The 26,514-nt window shown below is 35.9% G+C and overlaps 2 protein-coding genes and 1 long non-coding RNA gene across 6 annotated transcripts in view; 2 read left to right on the top strand and 1 right to left on the bottom strand.

Annotated features, from left to right (window-relative positions):
* Positions 1-24: 24 nt before the first annotated feature.
* On the top strand, positions 25-12,329 carry LOC141379897 (uncharacterized). Of its 2 annotated transcripts, XR_012396860.1 has the most exons (4): positions 25-1,257; positions 1,733-1,780; positions 3,777-6,333; positions 9,431-9,675. It is a non-coding gene; the product is annotated as an uncharacterized lncRNA (long non-coding RNA). The 2 variants fall into 2 exon arrangements; XR_012396859.1 differs by lacking the exons at positions 25-1,257; positions 1,733-1,780 and adding an exon at positions 9,768-12,329 and having other exon boundaries at positions 5,602-6,333; positions 9,431-9,544.
* Positions 3,627-19,639, bottom strand: gpr119 (G protein-coupled receptor 119). 2 transcript variants are annotated; one of them, XM_021473442.3, is made up of 2 exons: positions 19,585-19,639; positions 3,627-5,607 (listed from the first exon to the last, which is right to left on the bottom strand). In XM_021473442.3, exon 2 carries the CDS (start codon positions 5,003-5,005, stop codon positions 3,875-3,877), a length of 1,131 nt encoding a protein of 376 aa, XP_021329117.1. In that variant the 5' UTR covers positions 5,006-5,607; positions 19,585-19,639; the 3' UTR covers positions 3,627-3,874. The 2 variants fall into 2 exon arrangements, with proteins under 2 accessions (XP_021329117.1, XP_073791576.1); XM_073935475.1 differs by having other exon boundaries at positions 3,627-5,507.
* Positions 19,640-19,677: 38 nt separating this feature from the next.
* slc25a14 (solute carrier family 25 member 14) overlaps positions 19,678-26,514 on the top strand; it is a 33,621-nt gene continuing 26,784 nt past the window's right edge. The window contains exons 1-4 of one of the 2 annotated variants that reach the window (NM_200164.2): positions 19,678-19,838; positions 20,408-20,506; positions 21,117-21,255; positions 25,554-25,648. In NM_200164.2, the coding sequence (NP_956458.1) occupies positions 20,443-20,506; positions 21,117-21,255; positions 25,554-25,648 (298 nt within the window). In that variant the 5' untranslated portion in view covers positions 19,678-19,838; positions 20,408-20,442. Of the gene's footprint in view, positions 19,839-20,286; positions 20,507-21,116; positions 21,256-25,553; positions 25,649-26,514 lie in introns of those variants that run through there. The other variant, XM_017352756.4, reaches the window with a different exon arrangement.

The following is a 26,514-nucleotide window of genomic DNA, read 5'->3' as shown; positions in this document are numbered from 1 at the left end:
TTCCGGTTTAGACAAAAGGATTGTGGGATGTGTATTTGACTGACTGTCCATACGGCGTTTTTGTAGTAAAACCATGCTAATTGCAAAGTAGCTAAATTATTTCGCTAAATCATTAAAACAGTGGTAAATAATAAAAAAAATGAACAAAAAACAAATAAACAAACAAACAAACGAACGAATCATGCTTACAACACTGCTAAAAATTAATAGTTTCTGTCAGTTTGATTGAATTATAGCCTACATTTTCCTCAGTTTAGAGGCTTAAATGGTTGAATTAGCAAAAATTTCAGCAATATTTACTGCATTTTTGTTATTTTGTACCTTAAACAGGCTCTAAAGGAAACAAAGAGAAAACTAGATGTGATGATTAACTTAATGTCTTCATAAAAATAGGCTATAGCATCATATTTGACAGAAATGATTTATCAAAATAAACAATTCTTTGTTGAAAAGCTTTATTAGAAATATCATGGAAAATTCTAACATTTATCAAACCAATCAACCAAGATGTTTAATCAATAGGGTTTTTCAGCCAAAGATAAACATCCGGTGAAAGCTTAATGTGACTATTTTCAGTTTCATAAGGTTCCTTTCACAGCATCGATGTTGTAATGTAATAACACTTTCAGTTAAATAGACTTAAGCATTCATTCAGTTGTTCAAGAGTAACAAGATAAAAGACCGTGTACAGATAGCGCCGTCAAGATCAGCAGGCTGCAGAAACTTCATACCAGAAAATACTGGGGTAAACATGTTGGGGGAAATGTCATTTAAATCAGTGATTCTTGTCCGGTCTGAAACCCACATATCGAATATCTAACACGCAGTAAAGATCACTAATTTTCAAAGAAATCAGACCTTAAATGTGGCAATTTTATAACAGAAAGACACTGAAAGCCCTGGGGCTGCCTTACTAAAATTAAAAGTCAGTGTACATATACCCCATCAGCACAGCAGGCCTCTGATTTAATTTAATTGCACACAACAATTTAACTTACAGAGCTTTCATCATAAAATTAGCCCCAAAATGTTATCTTACTAATAAAGACAGATTATTTTGAGGTATAATGACATGTGACTCTTATGTAAGCAATATACTATTGTGAAATATTGATTTCCCTTTGTGGCCATATAAAATAACACAAATGTTCCAAACTAGGATTTACACTGCATAATTTATTTTCTAGGATTTTTTTTTTGGCATGTTTCTAGTCCAAATATCAAAAAATTACTCTTATATCAAGAAGCATTTTCTAGGTAAGCAAAACATATTGTCTTGTTTTGAGAAATAATATGCCAATATTAAGTGATTTTTTCCTTAAAACAAGCTAAATAATCTGCCGATGGGGTGAGCAAAATAATCTTGTTTCTCCTTTTGACATAAGATTTTTTTTTACCCCATTGGCAGACTATTTTGCTTGGGACTTGTTCTTTTTATAGAAGTTAGGGTTAATTACAAGTAAAGTTTGACAAAAAATTGGGTTTCTCTTGTTGATGTACATTAAGCTTTTTTCATGCTAAGCATTTTAGAATGTCCCCTCATCGATAATTGTAAAATCTTAAAGGCAACAGTGATATGCAAAATGTCTGTCTTCTTTCCTGTCTTTTAATAACTGCTAGTTCAAGAATAAGCAAAATAATGTTACCTTGTTGTTGTTGTTTATGAAAAAAACTTGATTGCCAACCTTTCTCTGTTTGAGTTTAACAAAAGTTAATCCCATAATTTGCTCAGGAGTCATGGGGTGTAGAAAACAGGCTGATCGAGTAGTTTCTTTTTGAAGTAAGTAGTTTCTTTTTTCAAGTAATTGTTTAGCATTAATCTCCTAGGACTTAGTGGCCACATACGTGGACAGTACATTTTAGCCCTTAAGTGGCTATTTAAAATACTTTGAATGTTTTATATTTTGTCACAGACAGTGTCATCCTGCAACTGTTTTGCAGCATATGAAATGTCCCAAACACTATTTTTAACTGTCCAAAATGGGGAAAAAATGTATATGTTATATATGCATTAAAAACATTCAGGAAAAAGTGTTTTTTGTAAATTCAGACCACGAGTCCACATATATGGACATCATTTTTATCTAAAAGTACACCATATCAAAAGATAATAATTATGTTCCTATATGCCAAAATAGCAAAGAGAAATAAAAAATGCATGTAAAAAAAACACCTTGGGCCTTGAAAGGTTTATTATTGGTATGTAATTGCATTTCTCATACTTTAAAAGGGCTTACTGAGCTTGCATATGAAGCATATACTTTAATGGCACTGCAATGGCAGATAACATATATAACAATATTATAAGAAATAACTTAAAAATGACATTGTTTTACTGTTTGGCATAAATATTTCAAGGACCCTTAGATACACATTTTTTTCTGTCAGTAATATTAAAAATGAAAAAAAAAAAAAATCATAATTTTGGCCAACGCATGCTTATCTACATCTAATTTTGGTGGCACAGTGGCCAGTTAGCATTTTTGTGTGGAGATTGCATGTTCTCTTGTTGGCGGGGGTTTCCTCCAGGTGCTCTGGTTTCTCCCACAGTCCAAAGACATGGGCTACAGGTGAATTTGATTACCATTGGCTGTAGTGTATGAGTGTGTGTGTGTGTGTGTGTGTGTGTGTGTGTGTGTGTGTGTGTGTGTGTGTGTGTGTGTGTGTGAATGTGAGTGTGTGGGGGTGTTTCCCTGATTTGTGGTTGGAAAGGCATCAGCTGCATGAAACATATTGCAGATTAGTTGTTGGTTCAATCTGCTGTGGTCACCTCTGATAAATCAGACTAAGCCCAAGGAAAATGAATGAATGAATATTTAGGTTTAAATGAATGCATCCATCTTGATAAAACCCATGTTATATAAAATTGTATATTTTATTTGTACTATATTGTTTATAATTATTACTGCACAGAATCAGTTTCAGAATGAACCGAAGTGAACAAGTGGACAATAAGGATGAATAATCTCACTGACCAATCACTCAAATTCATTCATTCATTTTCTTGTCGGCTTAGTCCCTTTATTAATCCGGGGTAGCCACAGCGGAATGAACCACCAACTTATCCAGCAAGTTTTTACGCAGTGGATGCCCTTCCAGCCGCAACCCATCTCTGGGAAACATCCACACACAAATTCACACACACACTCATACACTACAGACAATTAAGCCTACCCAATTCACCTGTACCGCATGTCTTTGGACTGTGGGGGAAACCGGAGCACTCGAAGGAAACCCACGCGAAGGCAGGGAGAACATGCAAACTCCACACAGAAACGCCAACTGAGCCGAGGTTCGAACCAGCGACCCAGTGACCTTCTTGCTGTGAGGCGACAGCACTACCTGGCGCCACTGCCTCGCTAAATCACTCAAATGTAAAAGTAAACTTTTCAAATCATCAAACCGCTGTCAAATCTGATTTTGAAATGTTAAACCCAAATATCCAGAATATGTCAGAATTTCCTCTTCAGTTTGTTTGCAATGTCTCCCTTAGATGTCTACTAGCTATAATCTAATACTGTCAAAGTAAATGGTTTGTTTAGCTCTCACTCTGTATAAAGCTTTTCAATGTATTTTTTTCTGTTGTGAACAAATACATATTGCATAATAATTGACAAAAACACATGTTGAATATGTTTGTTTAATGCACAAGTCATTTATATTACAATTGGAAAAAAAACTATTGGGAACAAAGTGCTTTGGTTACATTTCAAAAGTAATGTGTTCATTGCAGGCGGAGAAGGAAAGCAAACAAATGTGCTGTTTTATTTCGACAGATACTCTGGGCTCCACATCCATTAAGAGACTTTTACAGTTTCCTCTCAACAGCGGACTAAAAGGACAATCCCACTCTGTTTGGAATATTTTCCGGATGTTATTCCGGTATTGTGACAGACCCACAGTAATTTAACTGCGTGGCCAGAGTCTTGTCATGAAACTTGTCAGCATGTGCAACGGTCAGGTGGTCTTTTGTGCGTCCGTCCCCTCCCTTGGAGCGCCTCTCACGACAAAACCCTGCTTTGATATAAGCAAAGAGTTCACAGATCTGGTCCCTCACCTCTCGCTGCCAGCAGGCGTACACCAGGGGATTGACAAGAGAGTTTGTGGTTCCCAGCAACCACAGATGGTTCTCCAAAAAGTAATAAAGTTCACAGTCTGGACATGAGACCTGCACAATACTGACCACAAAAAATGGACACCAGAAGAGGGTGAAGCATCCAACCAGCACGGCTACAGTCCGCAGGGCTTTTACGTGACCCCAATAACGGCTAGACGTCAAAAACCGTGAACTTGCTTGCTGGGCACGGATGCGCTTCTGGTGGGTGCAGGCGATTTTTAGGATATCCATGTAGAAATAGATGAAGACTGAGAGCAGCGGGAAGAAAAACATGCAGAAGACCACAACAATGCTTTTGGGCTCGATGACGGAGAAGAACGTGCAGACCTTCTGATAGTTTTCCTGCTGCATCGGTTTCAAAATCCCAGGAGAAAATCCCACCAGTGATGAGAGAATCCAAGTGAAGACCAGAGCCCCTGTGATCATCTTCTTATTCATTAACTCCGAATAGCGGAGCGGCAGTTTTATAGCCATGTAGCGATCCACCGAAATCATGAACATTGTTAGGATGGAGGCTGCAGTCGGCGCCATGATGAAAGTCATTCGGAACAAACAAATGCCCTTCTCCATTGAGGCCGTTGTTCCTTGGAGAGCATCAGTGGCGATGCCTGTAATGGCCACACCGACTAGAATGTCTGCAATGGACAGGTTTAAAACGAAACACCAGCTCTGGTAGCCTCTTTTGCGGATGAGCATGATCAGGGAAATGGCAACTAGAAGGTTGGTGGAGATAATCAATATGGATCCCACACTAAGAATACAGCCAGTGGTCACTACTACTCTTTCAATAACAGCGGGAGTTGTGAGCTCTGGACTGGGTGATGTTACTCTGAAATTCTCCTTCATAGTTTGCAAGGAAGTCTCCTGAGTCAGGTTGAAAGCGATCATTGTTGCATTAATAGCTGACCCAAGAAGGTTTTAAGAAGAGAAAATAGACACAAGGATGTTGATGTTTCTTCATTCCCATTGGGGAAAGCACAACATCATCCTTTTTCTGCTGTTGTATTTTCGTTTATCTGACCCTTGTTCTGCCTGGCTGTCATCCAGGTCCCATCAGAGCATACTTCCTACTGTGAAGAGACTTTATCCATGTGAATTTGATTATGATGAAATTTCAACCTAACCTTATTGAAGTACAAAAACGGCTCTTGTGAAATCCTTATCGTTGGCTCTTCGTTAAGAAAGATCCTCAAATCACATCTCAATTTCCAGATGTTCAAGAGTGTTCCCTGCCTGAAACTGTAACCAGAAGTAGACAAACTCCTTTCCCCATTCTTCTCATTGTAGAAAAGCCCAATCGATTCAACAGAGAACACGACCCAACTGCAGAGAAGATGTCCAAAGATTCCAAACTTCCTTTCATCGTCTCTTGGGATGTGATTTTCCCGTTCTTAGGATGAAGACAAAGACCAGAACTTATTCAAAATGTGTACATTTTGTCTGCTGCATATCTGAGATGTCTTTCTACCAGCATGGGATCGGTCTTCAAACTAAAAGGGGGAAGAGAAACTGATGAACACGGACAGAGGGTTTGGTTTGGAGAGTGGGATGGGAGGTGGGTGGACACTAACAGCGTGACTGTGATTACTCATGAGTGAACTCTGAATAAACAGAATCACTCATGGGTGAATAAACATTTACCATATCCAAACCCATTCACACTTTATCATAGGAACCAGGGTCATAAGACAGATCGGGACATATAGGAATCAGTTAATTCCACAATAATGCGCTGACCTCTTTAAACTTTCCTCTGGAGTCATGTGAATAAGGCATTATTGTTTTGAACAATCTGAACACAGTCATTCATAACACGGAAAGATCTTTTTATGTCAATGCTACACAATAAAGCCTGGCTTTCAGCGGCTCAACAATGTGATGATGTTTTTCACCCCTACTAGACTGTTCACTGCTATTGAAAGCCTATTTTGGTCAGCAGTTGTTGCTACACTCTGGCCACAGAAAGCTTTTGGATGTGTTTTGGGCTAACTGTGCCCTGCCCTCACCTACAAATCACTGCCCATCTTTACCTTCAGCTGGCTTAAGAAGGAACGCCTTGGGCTTTTCAAAGGACCACTAAAGATCCTTAAGAGCAGTGGGCAGAAGATGTCTTTAAAGGGGAAACTGCTTTCCATGTTTTTGTGCTGTGCCTACTGTTTAACTTCACTCTTCTGCCTTCACCCAGACAGACACAACTGTGTCTCCAATGGTGCCAGGTGAGATTTTGATCATTTTGATATACTTACATGGGAATTTAGGGTATGGTGTATCAGAAATGATGAGTTTGTGTCTAACACACTATGCTACTCCTGAAACAGCTTACACCAGTATTATGTTTCAAATTTTTTTTGCCAGGAAATGAGATCACCTTGTTTGTGTAAAATTAGACAGAAGCGTCAATGAGGTCAGGATGTCTCATTGTACATTTACATGTCTATGATCTAGAAATGCTAGAAATATCTAGAAATTTTGCATGCCAGGCCAGTATAGGCATGTGATGATAACTGTTTTTAAGGTATATTGCGGATTGGAAAATTCAAGGTTTTGAAAACGGCAAGATTTTCTGCTATACCGTTCCGTGTTTATTATGTGTAATATTTTTTTTTCACATTTTTTAGGACAACAGTATCTCCAGCAGAAACGATATCCAAAGATGCTGTTTTAAATTGTAATGAAATCTGTGTTTTAGAAACTATTGAAGACAGCAATGAGTCATTTGAATTATGTAGACATGTTTACTGCTCCAAAATATTTGAAATGTTTCTCAAAATAAAATATATAGTGCTCAATGGGGAAAAAGTTTTAGTTTTTTACCCAGAATTATATAAAAATATTATATATATATATATATATATATATATATATATATATATATATATATATATATATATATATATATATATATATATATATATATATATATATTATTTTTTTTTTTTTTATTATTTATTTATTTTTTTTAGAGCAATGATCAAAATACAGTGAAACCGTGATATTTTTATCCAAGGTTATCATCCCATCAGAATCTTATACCGGCCCATGCCTAGAGTTGGCCATGTCAGCTCCGACATATAACATTATTGTCTTGGTTGCCAAGTATTCATGCATGCCTGTTCACTGAACATGTAATAACCATCGTTTCACTGTTTTTGCAGATTTACATTGTTGTTGTTTATGCAAAACTAAAAAAGTCATGTTTAAAAGTCTGCATTTTAAGTCTCCAAGATGCTTTTGTTGAGTAAATGAGAAACCTTTTTTGAATTTGTGTAACTATAGATATTCACATGAATCAACTATCAACTACAAAAAAAATCTACAGAAAAAAAATCATCCCAAAGCACTCAAAAAATGTGGAAAAATATTAAAAAGCCTTTATTGACATGGCTATGAGGTTACCTTGATGAAGGCAGTTGTTTGCTGAAATGTGTAGTTTTAAGGCATAGCCATGTCAATAAAGACTTTTTAATGTTTTTTCACAATTTTAAATGCCTTGGACTGATTTTTGCTGTTTATTCTGACGAGTCCCTTACCCAAAGAGCACTGACACATTATTTAAGCTACCCCTGAGCAGTTTTTGTTTTGGATTGTTACAAAACAATAAAATTTTAATGTTAAGGATTTAAAGACGTAGTGTGCACAAAAATTAAATAAAGATGTTTTAATAAATGGAGCAAAAATGTTTAAAATTTTGGATGGAAAGGCCTATATTCACAGGGACTTTTAGCTGCTTTTTCAGATGCTTCTGGTGAATGCCATTATTAAAATTAAGAACTGATTTATTTTAAAACAATAATCTTCACTGCCTGATTGAGATACAGTATGAAGTAGATATCACACCGGACAAGAAGCTTTGCATTAAATTGCATTGTTTTATGCCATGTCTAAAATATGCACATTTATTTTACCACAGTATTTTTAATAAAGTTTCTACTCTTGATTTCACTGGTTTAAATGGTCTTTCGTCTCACTTACAGTCAACTTTATCAAATGAAATGAGTGTAGTTAAATAAATAAAAATACTGAAAGTTAATTTACTTATTTGAAAAGAGTTTTAAACTCAGTGTTGAAGGTAATTATAATTAAATACCTCATTACTTCAACTTAAATGGAATAAGTTCACAGTACTTATATAGATTATTGTTTTTTTTTAACTGGTAACACTTTACAATAAGGTTCATTAGTTAATGCATTTACTAACATGAACTAATCGTGAACAACACATGTACAGCATTTATTAATCATAATTGAACATTTACTAATGCATTATTAACATCCAAGTCCATGCTTGTTAAAATTAGTTAATGTAATATGAGTTAACATAAACTAACAATGAACTACTGTATTTTCATTAACATTAACTAACATGAACAAATACAGTAGTAGATGTATTGTTCATTGTTTGTTCATGTTAGTAAAAGCATTAACTAACATTAACTACTGAACCTTATTGTAAAGTGTGACCTTTTAACTCAAATGGTTTGTTGCAATCGGTTACCTCAAATGGTTTGAGTTCTCATTTATTTGGTTTTACTGTGCTAAAATTGCTTCGTTTATTCAAACAGAGTAAGTTCACAGTACTTAGGGTTAGTTTTTTAACTAAAATGTTTTTTTTTTTGCTATTGGTTTCCTCGAATGGTTTGAGTTACCTTAACTTTTTGGGTTTTACACTGTAAATTAATTCTAAAGTCTAAATTTAACCAATTATAATTACATTTTCAATGATGTAAAAGGAAATAAAGGTGATAAAAGCCACATACACCTCTCACCGAAAGTCTATCGGTGGCTGAAAAACACTTGCCGTGCATATAGCCCATTGACATATGGTGTAGACTCTGGTAGTTATCTGTTGTTGTTTTTTTTTAGAAGAAAAAGTTATATAAGAGACTCAAGAGTGCGTAATGATAGATAAAATGTTGAAGAATTATATTTAAAAGGATCAATTATCCTCAGTGTCTTGGCTATGGGACTCATGGGACTTGCTCATGAGCCATAGAGGGTGTAAGAAAGTGTTGTTTATTCACTTCCCTACGGTGCCGAGAAATGAACCATTGAGTCACACGTACAACTTTTAAACCTTTAGGCCACAGCTGCTCCATAATATAATAAATCCCATGTATGACTGCCGAACTTTAACCAGCGTAGGGTAAAAATGTAGAGTTTCAAGCCTGTTACTCAAAAAAAAAAAAAAAGACCATACTTCCATACTTTCACATAACTTTTCTTTAAAAGTAACTAAGTAACACATTTAGTAATATAAAGTACCATTGTAATATATATTTTCAATACTGACTGTAACTCTTCTGTGTGTTGCAGGAATCTGTTATCAGTTGTTCAGCAGCTTTACCAGCGTGTGATGAGGCTCCTTCGCACCACTCTGTGACATCACAGTCTGTGACATCACAACACACACAGCAAACTAGAGGGAAGGTGAAACCACAATGACCGTTTATAGACTATTTATCATCAGATCAGCATTACTGATATAAACTGTGGACATCTGTGTGTGAGAATACAAAAAATTCTTAGCATCATTAAAGCTTTAACTCCTTTTACAGTTACTCTGTGTTCACGGTCTTTAAAGGTGCATTTAAATGCTGTAAGAGAGATTTACAATGGGAGGTTAATGACACTTTATGTGATCTCTTTGCAGGTTGAGGTGTTCATTGAATATGATGATGGTGTGTATTTGTGGAAGCACTGCAGTCCTGTTATTAATGGACAGATTTTACAACATGTGATAAGCCATTTATACACTGATGATGTTTATATTCATAAAGAGTAATGCGCAGATGCTGTGTTGAAAGAGGCAAGAGGGGATTTTTGGCTGAACAATGAGATGCTATTATAACTATCTATTGTAGTATTTAACATCCAAAATTAGGTATCGAGAAAACTGACTGGTAAGCTCAGAGGTTTCAATCAAACGGTAACAATTGCAAGGGTAGTTGAAATAAGTAATATATATAAATACTAGTGCTGTCAATCGATTAAAAAAACTAATTAATAGCACCTTTTTTTGAAAATGAATCGTGATTAATCACAAGTAATCGCATTTAAAAGCCTGAATTTTGTAATTTTTGCTATTCAAATGTAAAATTAATGTAAACGCAAGACTATTTAAATTCAAAATATAATTGTTTATTAGAATTTTTCTTTAACTTGTAACACAGATTTTTTTATGTAAACAACATATCCACAACAAACCATCAAGATCCTGGCTTGACAGCCATATTTATTGCAGAAATTAAAACACAGGCATGTTAATGCCATTTGAATTTGTATTCAATAATGAATTTCACAATCAATAGTGTTGCTTACACAAGCAAGGATGTTACAGATTTTTTCCGGAAAGCACCATTCACACATCCATTCCAAAATACTGGTAAATTCTGACATCATTAACCAGAAATTACCTCTAAACGGCTGCCATTGTATTTGTAAACATTTGACTACATTAAAAACTCTGTGGATGGATCAGTATTGTAAACAACTTAGATGAAAACGTATAGAGAAACACTTTCGCATGTCGAGATGTACATGATATGTGTGTGTGCTGGCGCTCATGGGCTGTTTCACGGGCACACGCAAAGCTTGAAGGTAAACAAACAACAGCTTATCATAAGCATCTTATCAATAATTATTTACACGGTTGGCAATAAGATGAACATATAAACGTTATCTGACTAATTTCTAGCAGCTAAATGTGTCTGGAAAAAATATTCAAAGGCTTTTATTCTCATAAACCGCGCAGACGTGAATGCGTCTGACTGTTCTGATTGGCTAAAGCAGACGTCTCACGTCAGCACGTTCTAGACGTACACGCGCTCTTTCCAGCAATCTTCTTTCTGCGTTTACACAGTGCAGCATTTCGGTAAATTACCGGTAATCTTACAACTTCTCTTTCCAGGAAAATAGCCAGAACGAATTTACCGGTATTTTCAAAAAGGGCCTGTTCACACATACACTTTTCCAGAAAATTGCCGTTAATTTTCCAGAAAGGTCTGTATGTGTGAAAGGGGCTATTGCCATAAAGAAAAAAAATATTTCCAAGTTGGATTCGAAGTGGACTGCAAAAAAAATAAAAAATGCCAAAATACAGGCGTTGCAGATATGGAAAATTATAATAACAATAAAATATTGAATACAAACAATTGCACTCATTGTAAAAGTGTATTGCTGTGAGTTGAGAACGTTAATTATAAAGTAGAAACAATTTTACTCAGTCCTCCTTTAAATTCAGACAGTTGCTAAAACAGTCCAGTCTTTTCTTTTGAATGATGTGAGCTGAGAGTGCAACGCAATCTCCTGGCAATTAGTAACTTTCTGATTTAGTGGCTACGTTTAGGCAGGTTTGTTGCTAAGAAACACGTGCACGCACACGCACACACTGCGCGCAGGACAGGGCAGGCGGATCGACTCCCTTCAGATTTAACACGCATGTTAGTTTTCATCAAACTTGCTTCTAAAGCAAGTATGGCTGTACTTTAAGCGTTCTAAAGTATGGCTGTACTTTACAAGGATTCTGACACAACAACGCGAAGCAGACACTTGCGTGTAAGGGGGAAACACGTCAAACTTAATGACACATTTGAGGGCTCATGCTGAAAGGCAGAGAAATGCGCTTTCTGACAGCTCGCGACATCATGTCACTTTCTGAGTACATTTACATAAGACACCAATACTCCGGATTTAATATGATTAAGATAACACTCTTATTAGGAATCTACGATGTAAGCAGCGATTTTTGATTATCTTAAAGGACCACCGAGTTACGAAATGCGGAGGTTTTTCTTTCCGTTCGCCATGCGGTATAAAATTCTATTAAAACAGAAGTCGAAAGTTAAAAATGAAACACCCGAAATAGCATAAAACTCTGGAGAAAACGCTGAAGAGCCTTGTGATGCGACATTAATTGTTTCATACTGAAACTTGCCTTCAAAAAGCGCTTCCTTGGTCTTCTTATACATATTTCTTTGCACGTTAAACACACATCGACCACAAGAGGAAATAAAAAAACTGCAACTGCGTAAATTTTTTTAGCGCGTTAAATACTTCAAATTAATCGCATGCGTTGGCGCAATAATTTTGACAGCACTAATAAATACATTCTATTTTATCGGAAATATGCAGATTTATACTGAGTGATACGTTCAGTGATGACTGAAATGTGTAAAGATGAAAATGGAATAAACTTACTAAATGTTGCTTACAACTTTGGGCGTCTGATTTTATTAGATTTTTGTTCCATTCTTTGTATTTTGCTTAATACATCTGAATTGAGTTGGCAGATGACATTTGTTACAAGGGAGACGCTGACAAAGGAAGTGCAGATTCAAATGCACGTTTAATAAACAGAGAATGGCCAGAAAGGTGGTAATGTTCACAATCAGGGGCAAACAGATTAATACAGGAATTCTAGAGTCGAATACCAGGCGAATGATCAATACAGGTAGGCAGCAGGCAACGCAAACAAACAAACAAAGGCTCGGTACACAGCAGACAAGGCAAGGAAACTGCATCATAATGTTAATTTAGAACCGTTTGTGTGTGTATGATGCGTGACTGGATCTTGTAGTCCATAAATGGCAGATTTGTAGTCCGTTGAGATCTGCTTAAATACCAGTGATTTGCACAGGCTGGCACGCTGATAATCATAACAAAATTTTTCATTCATTCTTTTTCCTTCGGCTTATTCCGTTTATCAGGGTTCACCACAGTGGAATGAACCGCCAACATATTCAGCATATATTTTACACAGCAGATGCCGTTCCAGCTGCAACCCAGTACTGGGAAACATCCATTTAACTCATACAAGGAGAACATGCAACTCCACACAGAAATGCCAACCAGCCCAGCCGAGATATAAACCAGCGGGCTTTCTGTGAGGCGACAGAGCTAACCACTGAGTCACCGTGTTGCCGGAGATTACATTTTTTTATTTTAATAATTTATCTCTGTCTAATTTGGTTTTTCAAAAAAGTTTGTGAACCTGAATAAAACATTAGATGGAAATTGCATAGTAAGGTTAGTGATTAAGCTGGGATTTACAAGCTATCCTGGCCCTATAACCTTGACACAGCTGCATGAAAGCAGGCTAAATTAAAACATATTATTGTTCATATGTGAGCCTGGATAACAAAATCATTTATCGTCTGATTAAATACGCTTTCCAGTGATAAATTTGAGATATGAAAAAGCCTACACAGCGGCCTCTCATGGATTTGCGAAAACAAAAACTGCAAAAATACGTACCTCCCGGGACGTATTTTGCTGTCTCCAAAAATGTCCACAGGACTATATTTTCAGATTGAGCCTGGGTTGCAAGCAACAAGCATTTAAACTTAAACACGCTCAAATCAGCTGATCAAAAATATAGGACCATAGACCAAAAAAAAAAAAAACACGACAATAGAACTAAAATTGTCAAAATGACCCAGTAGTATGTAACACCTCCGTTCAGGTTGATTACTTTAAACACTCATTTCGGCATACTTAATACAAGTGTTTCCAGGAGGCTGGTGGTAACCTTGCTCCATGTGGTTAAGATGGCTTCAAGAAGGTCACCAACGGCCTGGAACTAGCGCCTGTTTTTGTAACTTCCCTTGCCATCCATCCCCAAATGTTCTCAATGGGATTTAATCAGGAGAGCATGCAGAATGGTCATTGTAAATTGCAGCATTGTCCTGTTGAAAGATCCAGTCATTTTCTGCACAGACGAGGGTCCTCAGTCAAGAGGGTTGCCCGCTTCAATATGTATAAATAACCAGCAGTTGTTTGACAGGCCTGTTTAACCTGAAGCTCAATTTTCAAAATTTTATTAAAAAGCACCCCAGATCATGATGGAGCCTCCAAAACTGCTGTGTAGAAAACATCTCCTGTGGAATCTTGTTTTATCATGCCAGTAGCGTTGGAAACCATCAGGACCATCCTGGTAAAAAAAAAAAAATCCTCAGAGAATAAAATTTTCTTCCACTTTGCAATGCCCCATGTTTGGTGCTCCCTTGCAACTTCCGAGCAGGCAAGCTTGTTGTGTGGGAGAAGATGTGGCCTTTAAAAACATTTTTTGTTCTTTAAGCTCTTCTCTCAAAGATGTCTTCTCATGGTTATTGGGCTGCAGTCAGCATCAGTGAGGACCTTAATTTGGGTTGAGGATCTGCCTGTGTCTTCTAGGACAGCCCTTTGGATCCTCCGGCTCAGTGCAGGTGAAATTTTATTAGGTCTTCCATTTGACTTTTTTGTCCCATAATGCTCAGGATCTTTTAAGAAATTTAAAATGACGGTCTGACTACATCCAACTTTGACAGCAATGACGCACTGTGAGAGCCCTTGCTTGTGCAGCTCAACAATTCTGCCACGTTCAAAGAGAGAAAGCCTTTTTGCCTTTGCCATCTTGAGATCATGTGTGATACAGGCCAAAGGAAAATGACAGCAAAGACAGTTTTGCACAAAATTGAGCTATGCACACTGTAAAAAAATAAACGTTATTTTACAGGTAATTGTCTGTATTTTTTTACAAAATTTTAAATGTTTTCATTATACAGTGAAATACCTGTTATTTTACAGATATGTTCTGTAATAAAAAATTCTCACATTAAATTTAGTTATTGCTTGTAAACCCGGGGAGTGACACAAACAACTGAGGTAGGATCCAAATGCAGGTTTAATCAGTGGTCAGGCAAGCAATGATCAATACAGTTGCAAACAGCTATATGGAGACAGTCCAGAATCGTAATCAGTAAACAGGTGAGAGGTCAAAAGGCAGGCAGCAGACTAAGATGAAAAGGCTAACAAGGCAAGGGTCAAAACACAAGAAACAAGACAAGGAAACCGCGTTGTAGTGTTACTATAAAGATAACAAGACTCGGCAACGTGAATGAGTGTGTGTGCTGCTTAAATGGAGTGTGTAATCAGTCTTTGACAATCCTCAGGTGGTGTGAGTGTAATCAGTCTAAATGAGGAAGCAGGTGTGTGTGGGGGCGAAGATTTGTAGTTCTGCCAGAGAGAATGTTTTCCAGTGACCTCTGGTGGTTAGAGATCGCTGGTGATTGTGACACTTGTATTTTGGTATTATAATATTTTTCTACTTTTTAAAGGAAATTTGATGTATTTTTAGAGAGTAATATTTACAGATTATTCCTGTAAAAACAAGGAAAAAAAATCAGTCAAATAGTTTTTTGTGAAGATAAACATATGAAGAAATTAACATGAGGTTGATAAAGTAAAACAATAGCCTAATGTTTGTAGGCTGCATATAATGCATGCACTGTAAACTATTAAATGTTTATTTTACTACTCTAACAATGTTGCTATATGAACTGTGACGATCACCAGTGATCTAGCGGCTGTTGAAAAACAAAAAAACACACGTTACTTTAATGAACTATAACTCCCAGCATGCACCTCGCACACATGGGTTCCTAATTCTAACTGATTACACAGACAGTCAGAAGATCGTTATGGACTGATTTCAAGGACTATAAACACACACACAGGCACATCGTTTCTGAGTCTTAAACTAGTGAGCATTATGACGTGTTTCCCTTTGTCTTGCCACATTTGACCCCTTTACTTTGTTAATTTGTTTGCCATCTTTATGCTTGGGATTATCTGTGCACCTGTTTGTTCCTGTTTCAACCTTTAATTGCAAGATGATTCTGTTAATAAACTGCTATTTGATCCTCAACTTTGTTGTGCAGGCGTCCTCACATGACACTAACCTTGTTTTTGTTGCTAAACGATGACCAAATTTGTTTTTTGTAAAAAATTAAACAGATAACAGTTTTGTATTTTCTCAAGAAAATAGTTTTTAAGTTTAACCTACATATCCTTAAAATATTTGTTCAACTATATTATAATTTATAGTTATATTTACAGTGTTTTATGACAGTGTTTTTCTTCCAGTTTTAAAGGTATGTTAAAAGTGGAAATTTTTATGAAATATTTAGAGATTTCATCCATAATAACATAAATTAATCCCTATATTGCATTAATACCATGCATAATTACAGCAAATATCCTTATAATCACATTAATTAATCTGTATAATTACAGTAATAACCTTTTTAATCACATTAATTATCTGTATAATTACAATAATAACCTGGGGTTTGGGGTAGGTTTACGGTAATTTTCTGGCACCCCTGCTACAAAAAAAATTACTGTTTTTTATGTTTTTTACAGTGTAGTCCTAATTTTTTATTCAGCTGATTAGAGGCTGAGTTGAATTGCAAGTTTCATTTAATTGCCTATTCTCTGTTTTTTGCACTTGTGTTTTTATTTGGTATTTTAAAGAAGTACTTACAACCTCCAACAGTACAAAATGTGAACACTTGAAATGTTTCTCCCAGTCTTAAGATTTTGCTCAGGAGTGTATCTTCATTGAACATGATCTTAATATCCTAATTATTTTTGGCATAATAGAAAAATCAATAATTTTGATCAATACAATTTATTTTTGTCTATTGCCAATAGGTTTGATGAATACATACAATGGGTACGGAAAGTATTCAGACCCCGTAACATTTTTTACTCTGTTATATTGCAGCCATTTGCTAACATGAATTAATTTTTTTTTCCTCATTGAGAATGGCAGAGGATCCCCAAATCCAAGTGTGAAAAACTTGCACCTATCCCAAAAAGACTCAAGGCTGTATTAGATTAAAAGGCTGCTTCTACTAAATACTGAGCAAAGGGTCTGAATACTTAGTACATGTAATCTTTCAGTTTTACTTTTTTAAAAATCGCAAAAATGTCAACAATTGTGTGTTTGTCAATAAAAGGCGCTGTGTGTACATTAAGGAGAAAAAAAAACGTATGATTTTAGAAAATAGCTGCAATATAACTGAAAAATTAAAGAGGGTCTGAATACTTTCCGTACCCACTGTATATTATTGCAGTTGTTAGAACTATAAGAAATCGCAGATTAAGTTGCAAAGGTTATGTTTGTGAGAATATGGTAACATTATATAGGCTAAAGTCAAATTCAGGCATTTTCTTTTCATGATGGCGTGCCTTTTGTTAGGTGATGTAGATGAGGAAGTATTAATACTCAGATAAGCATTCCAGCATGAAAGAGTCTTTCAGGACAGGTCAGACCCGCTGGCTTTTGCTGACGAGTGTCTGGCTATCAAGTGATGGCATCTGATATTTGTGTAGGCTGCTAGGTTTAAAGATAAACCACGCTCTCACGGTACTACGCTCTGAAAAAAAAAAAAAAAAAAGTATTTGTTGGTTTGAATTGCATTATGGGATCTTGATGTTTCCTCCAAAAGCTTTTGATGATGAAAAGTGACTTTATGATATTTTCTGTGTTTGGGAAGGTGCAATGGCACAGTGGGTAGTGCTGTAGCCTTACAGCAAGGTTGCTGGTTCAAGCCTCGGGTAGGTCAGTTGGCATTTCTGTGTGAAATTTGCATGTTCTCCCTGTGTTGGTGTGGGTTTCCTCCGGGTGCCCCGGTTTCCTCTACAGTCCAAAGACAAGCGCTATAGGTGAATTGAGTAAACTAAATTGTCCATAGTTTATGTGTGTGAATGAGAGTGTATGGGTGTTTCCCAGTGATGGGTTGCAGCTGGAAGGGCATCCGCAGCATAAAACATGTGCTGGATAAGTTGGCGGTTGGACCCCTAATTAATAAAGGGGGTAAGTCGAAAAGAAAATGAATGAATGAATGAATGTGTTGTAAATTAAGGTACAAAACCTGGTAACAAACTGCCAGCACGTTTTCTGTTATTTTAATTCTCTCTATATTATTTCTTAAACAATATCTTGTCTCAAACTACTAAAAATGCCCATAAAAGTCACTTTGTTAATCTGCAGTGTTGAATTTTCTACATTAAAAATTGACAGAGCAGAGATAAAACTCCCATAATGCAATTCACAACCATTAATAAACAGAAAACACCAAGTGAACAACAAAATACGAAACATGTTGATTAACAGTTATTTTTTTACAGTGCATATGGTTTGAATATCGCTGCGATTCTTAGCAATGGCCCGTTCCTGTTCATAAAATAACAGAGTCGACCGAAGAATCGTCTCAGGTATGTGAGCTCACAAGGCGATTTTTAGCACTGCACTTGCTATGACAGAGCTTCAAAGAACCAAAAAATTGTGTATAATGTCAAAAAGTCAACATTAATATCCAACTAATTGATTACATAAGAATCAATAAATAGACCCTTGGATACTATATAAATAAAAGGTTGTAAACCAAAAGTCAAGTCTGCTGATCAAAAGTAATGATGTTATAAATAATGTTCATTTTCTTGCACAGAACAGTGGCTTTTCTTCATAAGACCTCAGTGTACATACAGTATATTGCCAGGAGTCTTGGGTATTCATTTGTTTTGCCTGTGTAAGATTTTTCGACTCTTAAAGCACATTATTTAGTTGTTTACTTTCTTATGAATTACCAAGAACAACATACACTTTTAAAAACGTTCTACTAAATAAAAGTGATGGCATGGTGGTTGGCACTGTCACCTCACAGCAAGAAGGTTTAAGTCTTGGCTGGGTCTGTTGGATATTTGTGTCTGATGTTCTGCCCATGTTGGAGTGGGTTTACTCCGGATGCTTCGTTTTCCCCCACAAGTCCAAAGCTTTAAGTGAATTGGGTAAACAAAATTGCCCATGGTGTATGAGCGTGTGTGAAAGAATGTGCATGGGTGTTTCCCAGTACTGGGTTGTAGGTGGAAGGGTATTCGCAGCATAAAACATTTGTCAGAATAGTTGGTGGTTCATTTCACTGCAGCGACCCCTGATAAATAAGGAAAATGAATGAATAAAAAGCCACCTACATCTAAGCCGCCTATCTGCAGGTTTCATTAAGTCAAATATAAGACTTTTTAAGACCCCTTTAAGACCATAAAGAATGAAATTTTAGACTTATACAGAGTTAATAGTTAAAGTCTAGGGTTTTTTTTCCCTAATGGCCCAGTGTTATCATGAGGAATTCGGTAATTGTTTTTAGTTTCTTTTTTCCCTTATTAGGGAATTTCATTAGGGGATTTTGCAGTAAAAATGTCTAACAGCCATTGTGAACTGTATGTATTTGCAACAAAGAATTTTAAAATAAGGTTTCATTAATAAAAAATAGGGTTTCGTTGGGATGTATTGTTGGTCATTGGATGAATGTCGGCCCGACTGAGTATAGCTTCACTTGTGCAAAGCAAAATTAAGACCTGTTTAAAATGATTTAAGACCTACAAAACAATATTTCTGTGAATTTAAGACTTTTTTAAGGCCTTAAATTTTGTTTTGAAAATTTAGAACATTTAAGGACCCTTGAATGTGAGTAAATTAATATTAAATTAAAATTAAATTTAATATTAAATTAGAACTGTTCCTTTAACTACATACATTAATACACATAACAAAAATAGCTGACAACTGTTATTATACGAAGCTCCACGCACAATTCACATCTTAGCTGTTTTCTTCAAAATTAAATCGCTTAAATCAAACAAACCTCACTGATTCCTCCCTCTTTTATGGACAGGGTGACATTGAAAAAAGGGGTGTCTAGTTTTTTCAAACTTCCGGGCGGGAACTTCCGGTCGCAGTGAATTGAGTTCCTGCTAGAAAGGCACATGATGGGAAACTGAAAGCCGTTTGTGCGCTCCTGTCGGAGTTTGACTGCGAAAAGTACAACAATCCTACATGTGGTCGAGACGATGGAGTCCAAAATAAAATAACAGAGTCGACCGAACCACCGGGTCTCAGGTATGTGATCTCAACAGGTGATTTTGACTAAAATATCGCCAAACTCAGTTTAGTACTTTATAATGGTGCGAGTAGTTCTGCTCCACCTGGCTAACACTTACAAGCCGTTAGATGTCCGTTATGAAACCAAGCAGAGCGACCTTCACACTTCGCTTACCGTAAATATAGACCATCTTAGTTACACTAATGCATTAGTTTGCAATGCGTGGCTGTTTTTAATATAAAGCTATGACCTTAAAAAGTTCAGCGTTGCACGGTTTCGAGAAAATAGGCGAGCGCTTGCTTGCTGTCACTCAACCTCATTGGCTTCGGAAGTAGGTGAAACAACACGTCATTTCGACCAATCAGGATCACCGAGAAAAATATTGACAGACGCCGCAGCCAATAGGATTTCCGTAATTTTCCTATGGCGCTTGCAATGAATCTTTAATGCGGCTCGTCTTATTCCGGTGCACATATGTCTTTGCATCTGGGGAGACGGGTTGTGACACAGACGGGTAGCGCTATGTTGTACAATGTGAGGTTAAAAGAGCTGGTTTGCTCTTATTTTGGCTTTCTGCTGTTTTTAGTGGGACTCCATCAAGCCGAAGGGGCCGCGACAGAAATGGCAAACCTGAACTGGAAGCCGTTTGTCTATGGGGGAATGGCCTCAATTGTCGCAGAATTTGGTGAGTCTGTGCACCTGCTGTTTTTACATCATCCTCCTTATAATCTATTGTTAATCACTTCTTTAGGTTTGCACGGCATATTTTCGTAATATTTGTTAATATATAAAACAAAAGTGTCAGTGCAAATTAGTATTTGAGATAAATATATATGTTATATTTAATGTTTTTATTTTGTTTTCACTATTAACTGCTTGTTTACATGTGCAATAATAACTGATAACAAGGTAATAATAATAATAACAACAAGGTTTATTTATACTGTTTGGCACAATTTTATGGAAAATTATAAATGATCAACAATAACAAATATATTCAATGTAATTATTACTTAATTACACCATTATTACTTCTGTCTATTACAACTATTAGTTGCTTTGCTGAAATATACTGTCAGATAGGTTCATACGAGTATTAATTTTAGTATCTCTTTAGTTGGAAGAACTGTAAAACCATTCGTTAGTGCATGAATAATGTTCATCGGCCGAACATGAAAAACAACATTCCCCAAACCAGTGATTGAGCTATTTATAAAGCTAGTGTTTAAAATAGGGTGGAACATAAGATGAGGCAATGTACACACTGAAGTTTATCCTATAATTAAATCTTTCAGGTACGTTCCCCATTGATCTCACAAAAACGCGGCTTCAGGTTCAAGGGCAGACGCACTGTATGGAGGTTCGATACCGTGGGATGTTCCATGCTTTGTTAAGGATTGGACGAGAGGAAGGCGTCCGGGCATTGTACTCCGGGTGAGTGCTGCTTATTTGATTATTCTGAATGGCAACAAATGCTTGGCTTGCACAGTGGATGGTGTTTATTTCACTGTCAGTGGTGTTCAGTATGCCACTCGGGACTTTCGCACAGGGAACTCATTTTTAGGTAATAGCCTTCATGAGAACTACAATTTCCCCTCAGGCAATTTTCCTGGATGTTTGCTTTGTTTCTAGGTATTCCGAAGTGACTTATGCAGGCTATCTTAGCTCAACTGTTTTTGTTGTTTTGTGTTTCGTGATAATATAGATTCAGTGTAGATATTAAGGTTATGATAGAAATGTATCTATTATGTTATTAAAAAAAGAAAATACAATCTCACAGCGACATTAACATTTGCTTGTAACACTTTAATATACTGTGCCAGAGTTAGACCCTCCTCTGATTTAATACCCTTAAAAGGGGTTTCTATAACTAAAATCACTTTCAGCAGAGTGAACAGGTTAAAAACAGGTGTTTTTCTTCCTATAGTTTAATCGAACTGTGAAAAAGAGTGTATGTGTACTTTCTGATGTTTTCTTTCCCTTTTAAAGGCATATTTGCATCCCCTACCATGGTTTAACATTTTAAATACAGCTGATAGCTGTAATAAACTCTAAATATAGATGATATTCAGTTCACGAGGTCTGTAGAGGAGCTGAGTCAAGTGAAACTGGCCCACTGCTTTGGCATGAGCAGACTGTAGTCATTCGCACTGGTCTTGTTTTCTATGTCCCAGAGCATCTTGTTTTTCAAAACATCATCTCCCAGATTAATGTGCTGTTTCTTTTCCTGGCCAGAGGTTTATGGTTCATATGTTGCTGTAATTTCCCACTATGTTTTGACCATTTTATGGTAGTTTATGAATAATAATGTTACTTTTATAATGTTATAATGTTACTGTTAATTTATTTTTGCATCTTTTGCAGTAAATTAGAAGAATTTGTTTTAATAGATTTAAATGGACCTAATTTATTTCATGCATTTTATTTAGGGAATATTTTTTTATGTACTGTATTTAGATTAGGATTAAAGTAAAACAAATAAGAGCACCTTATGCTCAATGAAAGAAATTAACGTGTATCATTACTGGGCCTTACTGGGTCAACGTTTTTTAAAGTTTTAAAAATAACTATATGCTGACAAGTATTTTCAATTCTTTTCTTGATCATCTTTCTGCCATGAATTGTTTTTTAAGGTTGGGTACTTTTAAGGCTTGTCACAGTAGCACCAGTCTTTTGACAGCATTATTCATATAAAACAGCATTATGATCATGTTTACTTAAGGCACAATGACATCTTTCAACAAGTTTCTTTGCAATCTTTCTATTCCCGTGTTTATACAACAATCTGAAATCTATTTGAATCAGACGTGTCAGTTCTTTTACTGTTTCGGTTTTCCAGTTTGTCAGCAGACTTAAGTGAACAGATTAAACTATTTAAATGACGACAAGGACATCCTTCTAATCACACAATAGGACTTTTGCAAGCAGCAGGAACAAGTGTACTGCATAGAAATGTCCTGTTGGTGCATTATTTTTGCAAACTTTGCATTTCTGGTGACCTAATGTGGCTCATGCATAGTTGCGTATGCAGGTACATGCTATTTTGATCTTTGAGGTCAGTCTGCGTTAGTGTTGTATGATTTACTGATACTAAAAACGTGATACCCTGGCTCTCAAAATGATATGATTCTGCATTTGTTTTTTTACCAGTACTTTTGAGTGACATAAAGATGTCTTTTTAAGAAGTACACTTTTTTTTTTTTTTTTTTAAATATATTTATTTATTTATTTTTTTGCTATTTTAAATTTTTTGTAGGACATCACGGACAGTTAAAAATGCATGTCATGTCATCCACCCATACATTAATATATCTATAAGTAGAGCATCTCATAGCGCAAAGCATAACTAAACCTTTAAATGTCCATGCTTAATCAGTAATCGATAAGGTCTATCAATTAAAGGGTTATTGACAATTAATCATCAAGTAATTGTTAGCATCCCTAAATAAAATAAAGGATACTCATTAAAAGGGGAGTTCATCCAAAACTGAACATTCTGTCACCATTAACTCGCATTTTACTTGTTCCAAACTTTTTTTTCTGATGTTGAATAACAACATCCCATAACTTGTAGGTAATGTCTTTGGTTGTTGAAAACTTGAACAGTAAATGCTGAATTAAGATTGTTCTTTTGTTTATTATTTTATCATTTTTATTGTCAGACAGCTAAAACATTTCACAAAATGTGTTAAATCAGCTGCACAAAGCGATTGGCATGCTGAAAATCCTATAAAATTGATAAATAAATGTTTGTCATTTATCATAATATTTATCTATACTAAATGATACAAAAAAATATCTTGATAAATTTTTTTGCCATATCGCCCAGCTCTATAAAAAAATAATTATAACATAAATAATAATGCTGACTATCAGTCAATTTAGTTTTAAAATGGTTCTACTTTTTTTCAGCTGACAGCAAACATGGAGTGTTCATTAACAGATAATATTTTTTTAAAAATGCTAGTATCGTTTTAGTATTAGTATCCGTATATTTAATTTAGGTATCATATCGAAGTTAACATTTTGGTATTGTAACAACACTAGTCCATGTGCAAGTTAGTTAATGATGCACTCCTCCCTTGTGCTTTGTTTGATGCAGCAACGATTTCTCTTGCACAGCACAAGCCATTGAAATAAACAAGTGTCATAGTGCAGCGCTTTCCGAGCCCAGTGTGGAAGCCTCTTTACAACATGCAGTAATGATGGCTTGAGGAAGAGTAAAACCAGCACACTGAACACTGCTGGCCAGTGCAATGCAGAATAACCTTTTTTTTTTTTAACTTGTGTTTCACCCCAAAATTTTCATTTTAGTCAACTTTCATATATTCCTATTTTTAATGATCTAAAAATCTAGATTTAGGCAGCTTCAAAGTAATCCAGAGAGTCTAGGGTCTTTTCTAGAGAAATTATCTGTAGTAGTTTGTAAGTAACAGTTAATGCTTAGTTTGTTTCAGTTCAGGTGATCTGTGTTCATGACCTTTATTTTACAACCTCTCATGAGACCACATGGGTCACTCGTGATAGATTGTTTACAATTCAGGAAAATGAGCACAGTCCAGAAGCTGAATGATTCTTCATTGATATTAATATTTGCTAACTGTTTTAAATGTTTTTAAATGCAGGTCAGGACTGTTTTTTCAGAACAATATGCTGCTGCTTAAAAAGGACAAGTTGTGTTGTATTAAATGTTTGGTTGTGGGTGTGTCTAAATTAGCATGTCAGTCAATATGATGTAATTTAATTTTAAATAGTGTTAACATCTTTATTGTAATTAACCTTGGAGAAGTCTTAAGTACATGAAATACATTTAAAATAAAATCTGCATAATGTTTATGTTTTATCACCACTTGAATGTAAAGAGACGCACACATGCGTTCTGACATTCACTTTATCTGATCGTCTAATATTTCATTCTCAGAAGTCTGGTACATTTTTTTTTCTTATGTTTATCTTAAGCAGACGTGTCAAACTTCTTTCCTGGTGGGCCACAACCCTGCAGAGTTTAGTTCCAACCTTGCTTTAAAACACTTGCCTCTTGCTTGTAGGTTTCAAAAAAAGCCTGAAGCTTGTTACTATGGGATAGATAAAAATATATGTATAACGTGATAATTTTTTATTATTGATAATTATGTGATAATTATTATTATTGATAATTTAAAAATCTGTTACGCTAACATTACATAGTTTTAGCATTTGCTTTTGCATTTTTAGGCTAATCATTTCAGGCTTGCCTTCAATAGGATTTGCCTGAAGGACTCCATTAGTTTGGTCAGGTGTGTTTAATCAAAGGGAAAGCTAAACTGTGCAGGGTTTGGCACCCATGCTGCTCTAAAAAAATAAAGAACAATTTAGCAGGAAATCTATTTAAAGTTTTAAAAGAAAAGTAAAAAGCACTCTATTTCTGTTTGAACTCATTTGCAGAAAACTTTGCATACATGTTTTGCATGATATTGTTATTGACTTTCCTTTTACATCTTGTGAACTTTAGACAAAAAGCATGATATCTCATATCCTTTTTGTTTATTTTTTATTTTTTTGAAAACTCAAAACAATACTGGCCAAATACGTTTCTCTGGAACTTTTTCATTGTTAATCTCCATATAATGATGGTTAGTCATTAGTTCATCGTGTGATGTATTTAGGCCGGTCTTTTAAACCCAACTTTTTAGCCAATTATCTATGTATGGAAGATATGCATTGTCCTAAAGTGGTGTCTTTCCTCTTTGTAGAATTTCACCTGCCCTTCTCCGACAAGCTTCTTATGGCACGATCAAGATCGGTACATACAACACACTAAAGAAACTGTTTGTCAGCCATCCAGAAGGTAAGCTTACAGAAAACTAAAAACACGCTTAGAGCAGCTCCTCGAATCAAATATCTCGTTTGTCACGAGGGGGATGAATAAATTCCCTAATGAAAGTGCCAAACTGCAGTTAAAGTTCACAATTTAATAATTTGGCAGATAATTCGATTACAGATGTCCATGTAAACACAGTCACTTTCTCCCCTGTGTGTGTGTGTGTGTGTGTGTGTGTTTTGACTCTGAAACTCAGCGCGTGGTCAAATCGACACTCCCACAACCTCCCTCTTTTGCTCCTCCGACACTCCCCCCTAAACAGAGCTGGACACGCCCACTTTTCTGGCTTTTTCCAAAGTAGAGGTGTGAAAACACCCTGCTGAAACGAGGGGGTTTCATGGCCCTTTAAGGCCCCGTTTACACTATTGCGTTTTAGTTTTAAAACAGCGTTTTAGAATGAAAACGATCCACGTCCACACTCGCGTTTTACCCAGCGTTTCTGAACAGCTCTCCGTCCACACCAAAACGCTGAAAACGCACATCACGTGACCACACACACACTCTTTGGCAAGCGCTGCAGCATTTCTACCCAGATGAGAGCTCTGCTAGTCGGACTTGTCATCAAGCATCTCCCGCTGGATCTAATCTCACTATATTTATTAAACGGGATATTTCATTCATCTTGTTGTCTTTAACAACATGTTCCCTGACTTTGGTCATTGGAATCTATTACTTGTTCTCAGGTAACGTGTTTTGGCTGAGTGCAAAGATAAGTTAATGATTAATGTAACCACGTACATTCTGTATATTGACTGATCGCTTGCCTTTATTTCCTATAATGTATAAACTTATTGTATGTTATACTTTTATAATGGCCATTATCAATTATTAAA

This window comes from Danio rerio, chromosome 21 (genome assembly GCF_049306965.1).
Source record: "Danio rerio strain Tuebingen ecotype United States chromosome 21, GRCz12tu, whole genome shotgun sequence".
Taxonomy (NCBI): domain Eukaryota; kingdom Metazoa; phylum Chordata; class Actinopteri; order Cypriniformes; family Danionidae; genus Danio; species Danio rerio.
This window is presented reverse-complemented; position numbering and strand designations above follow the sequence as displayed.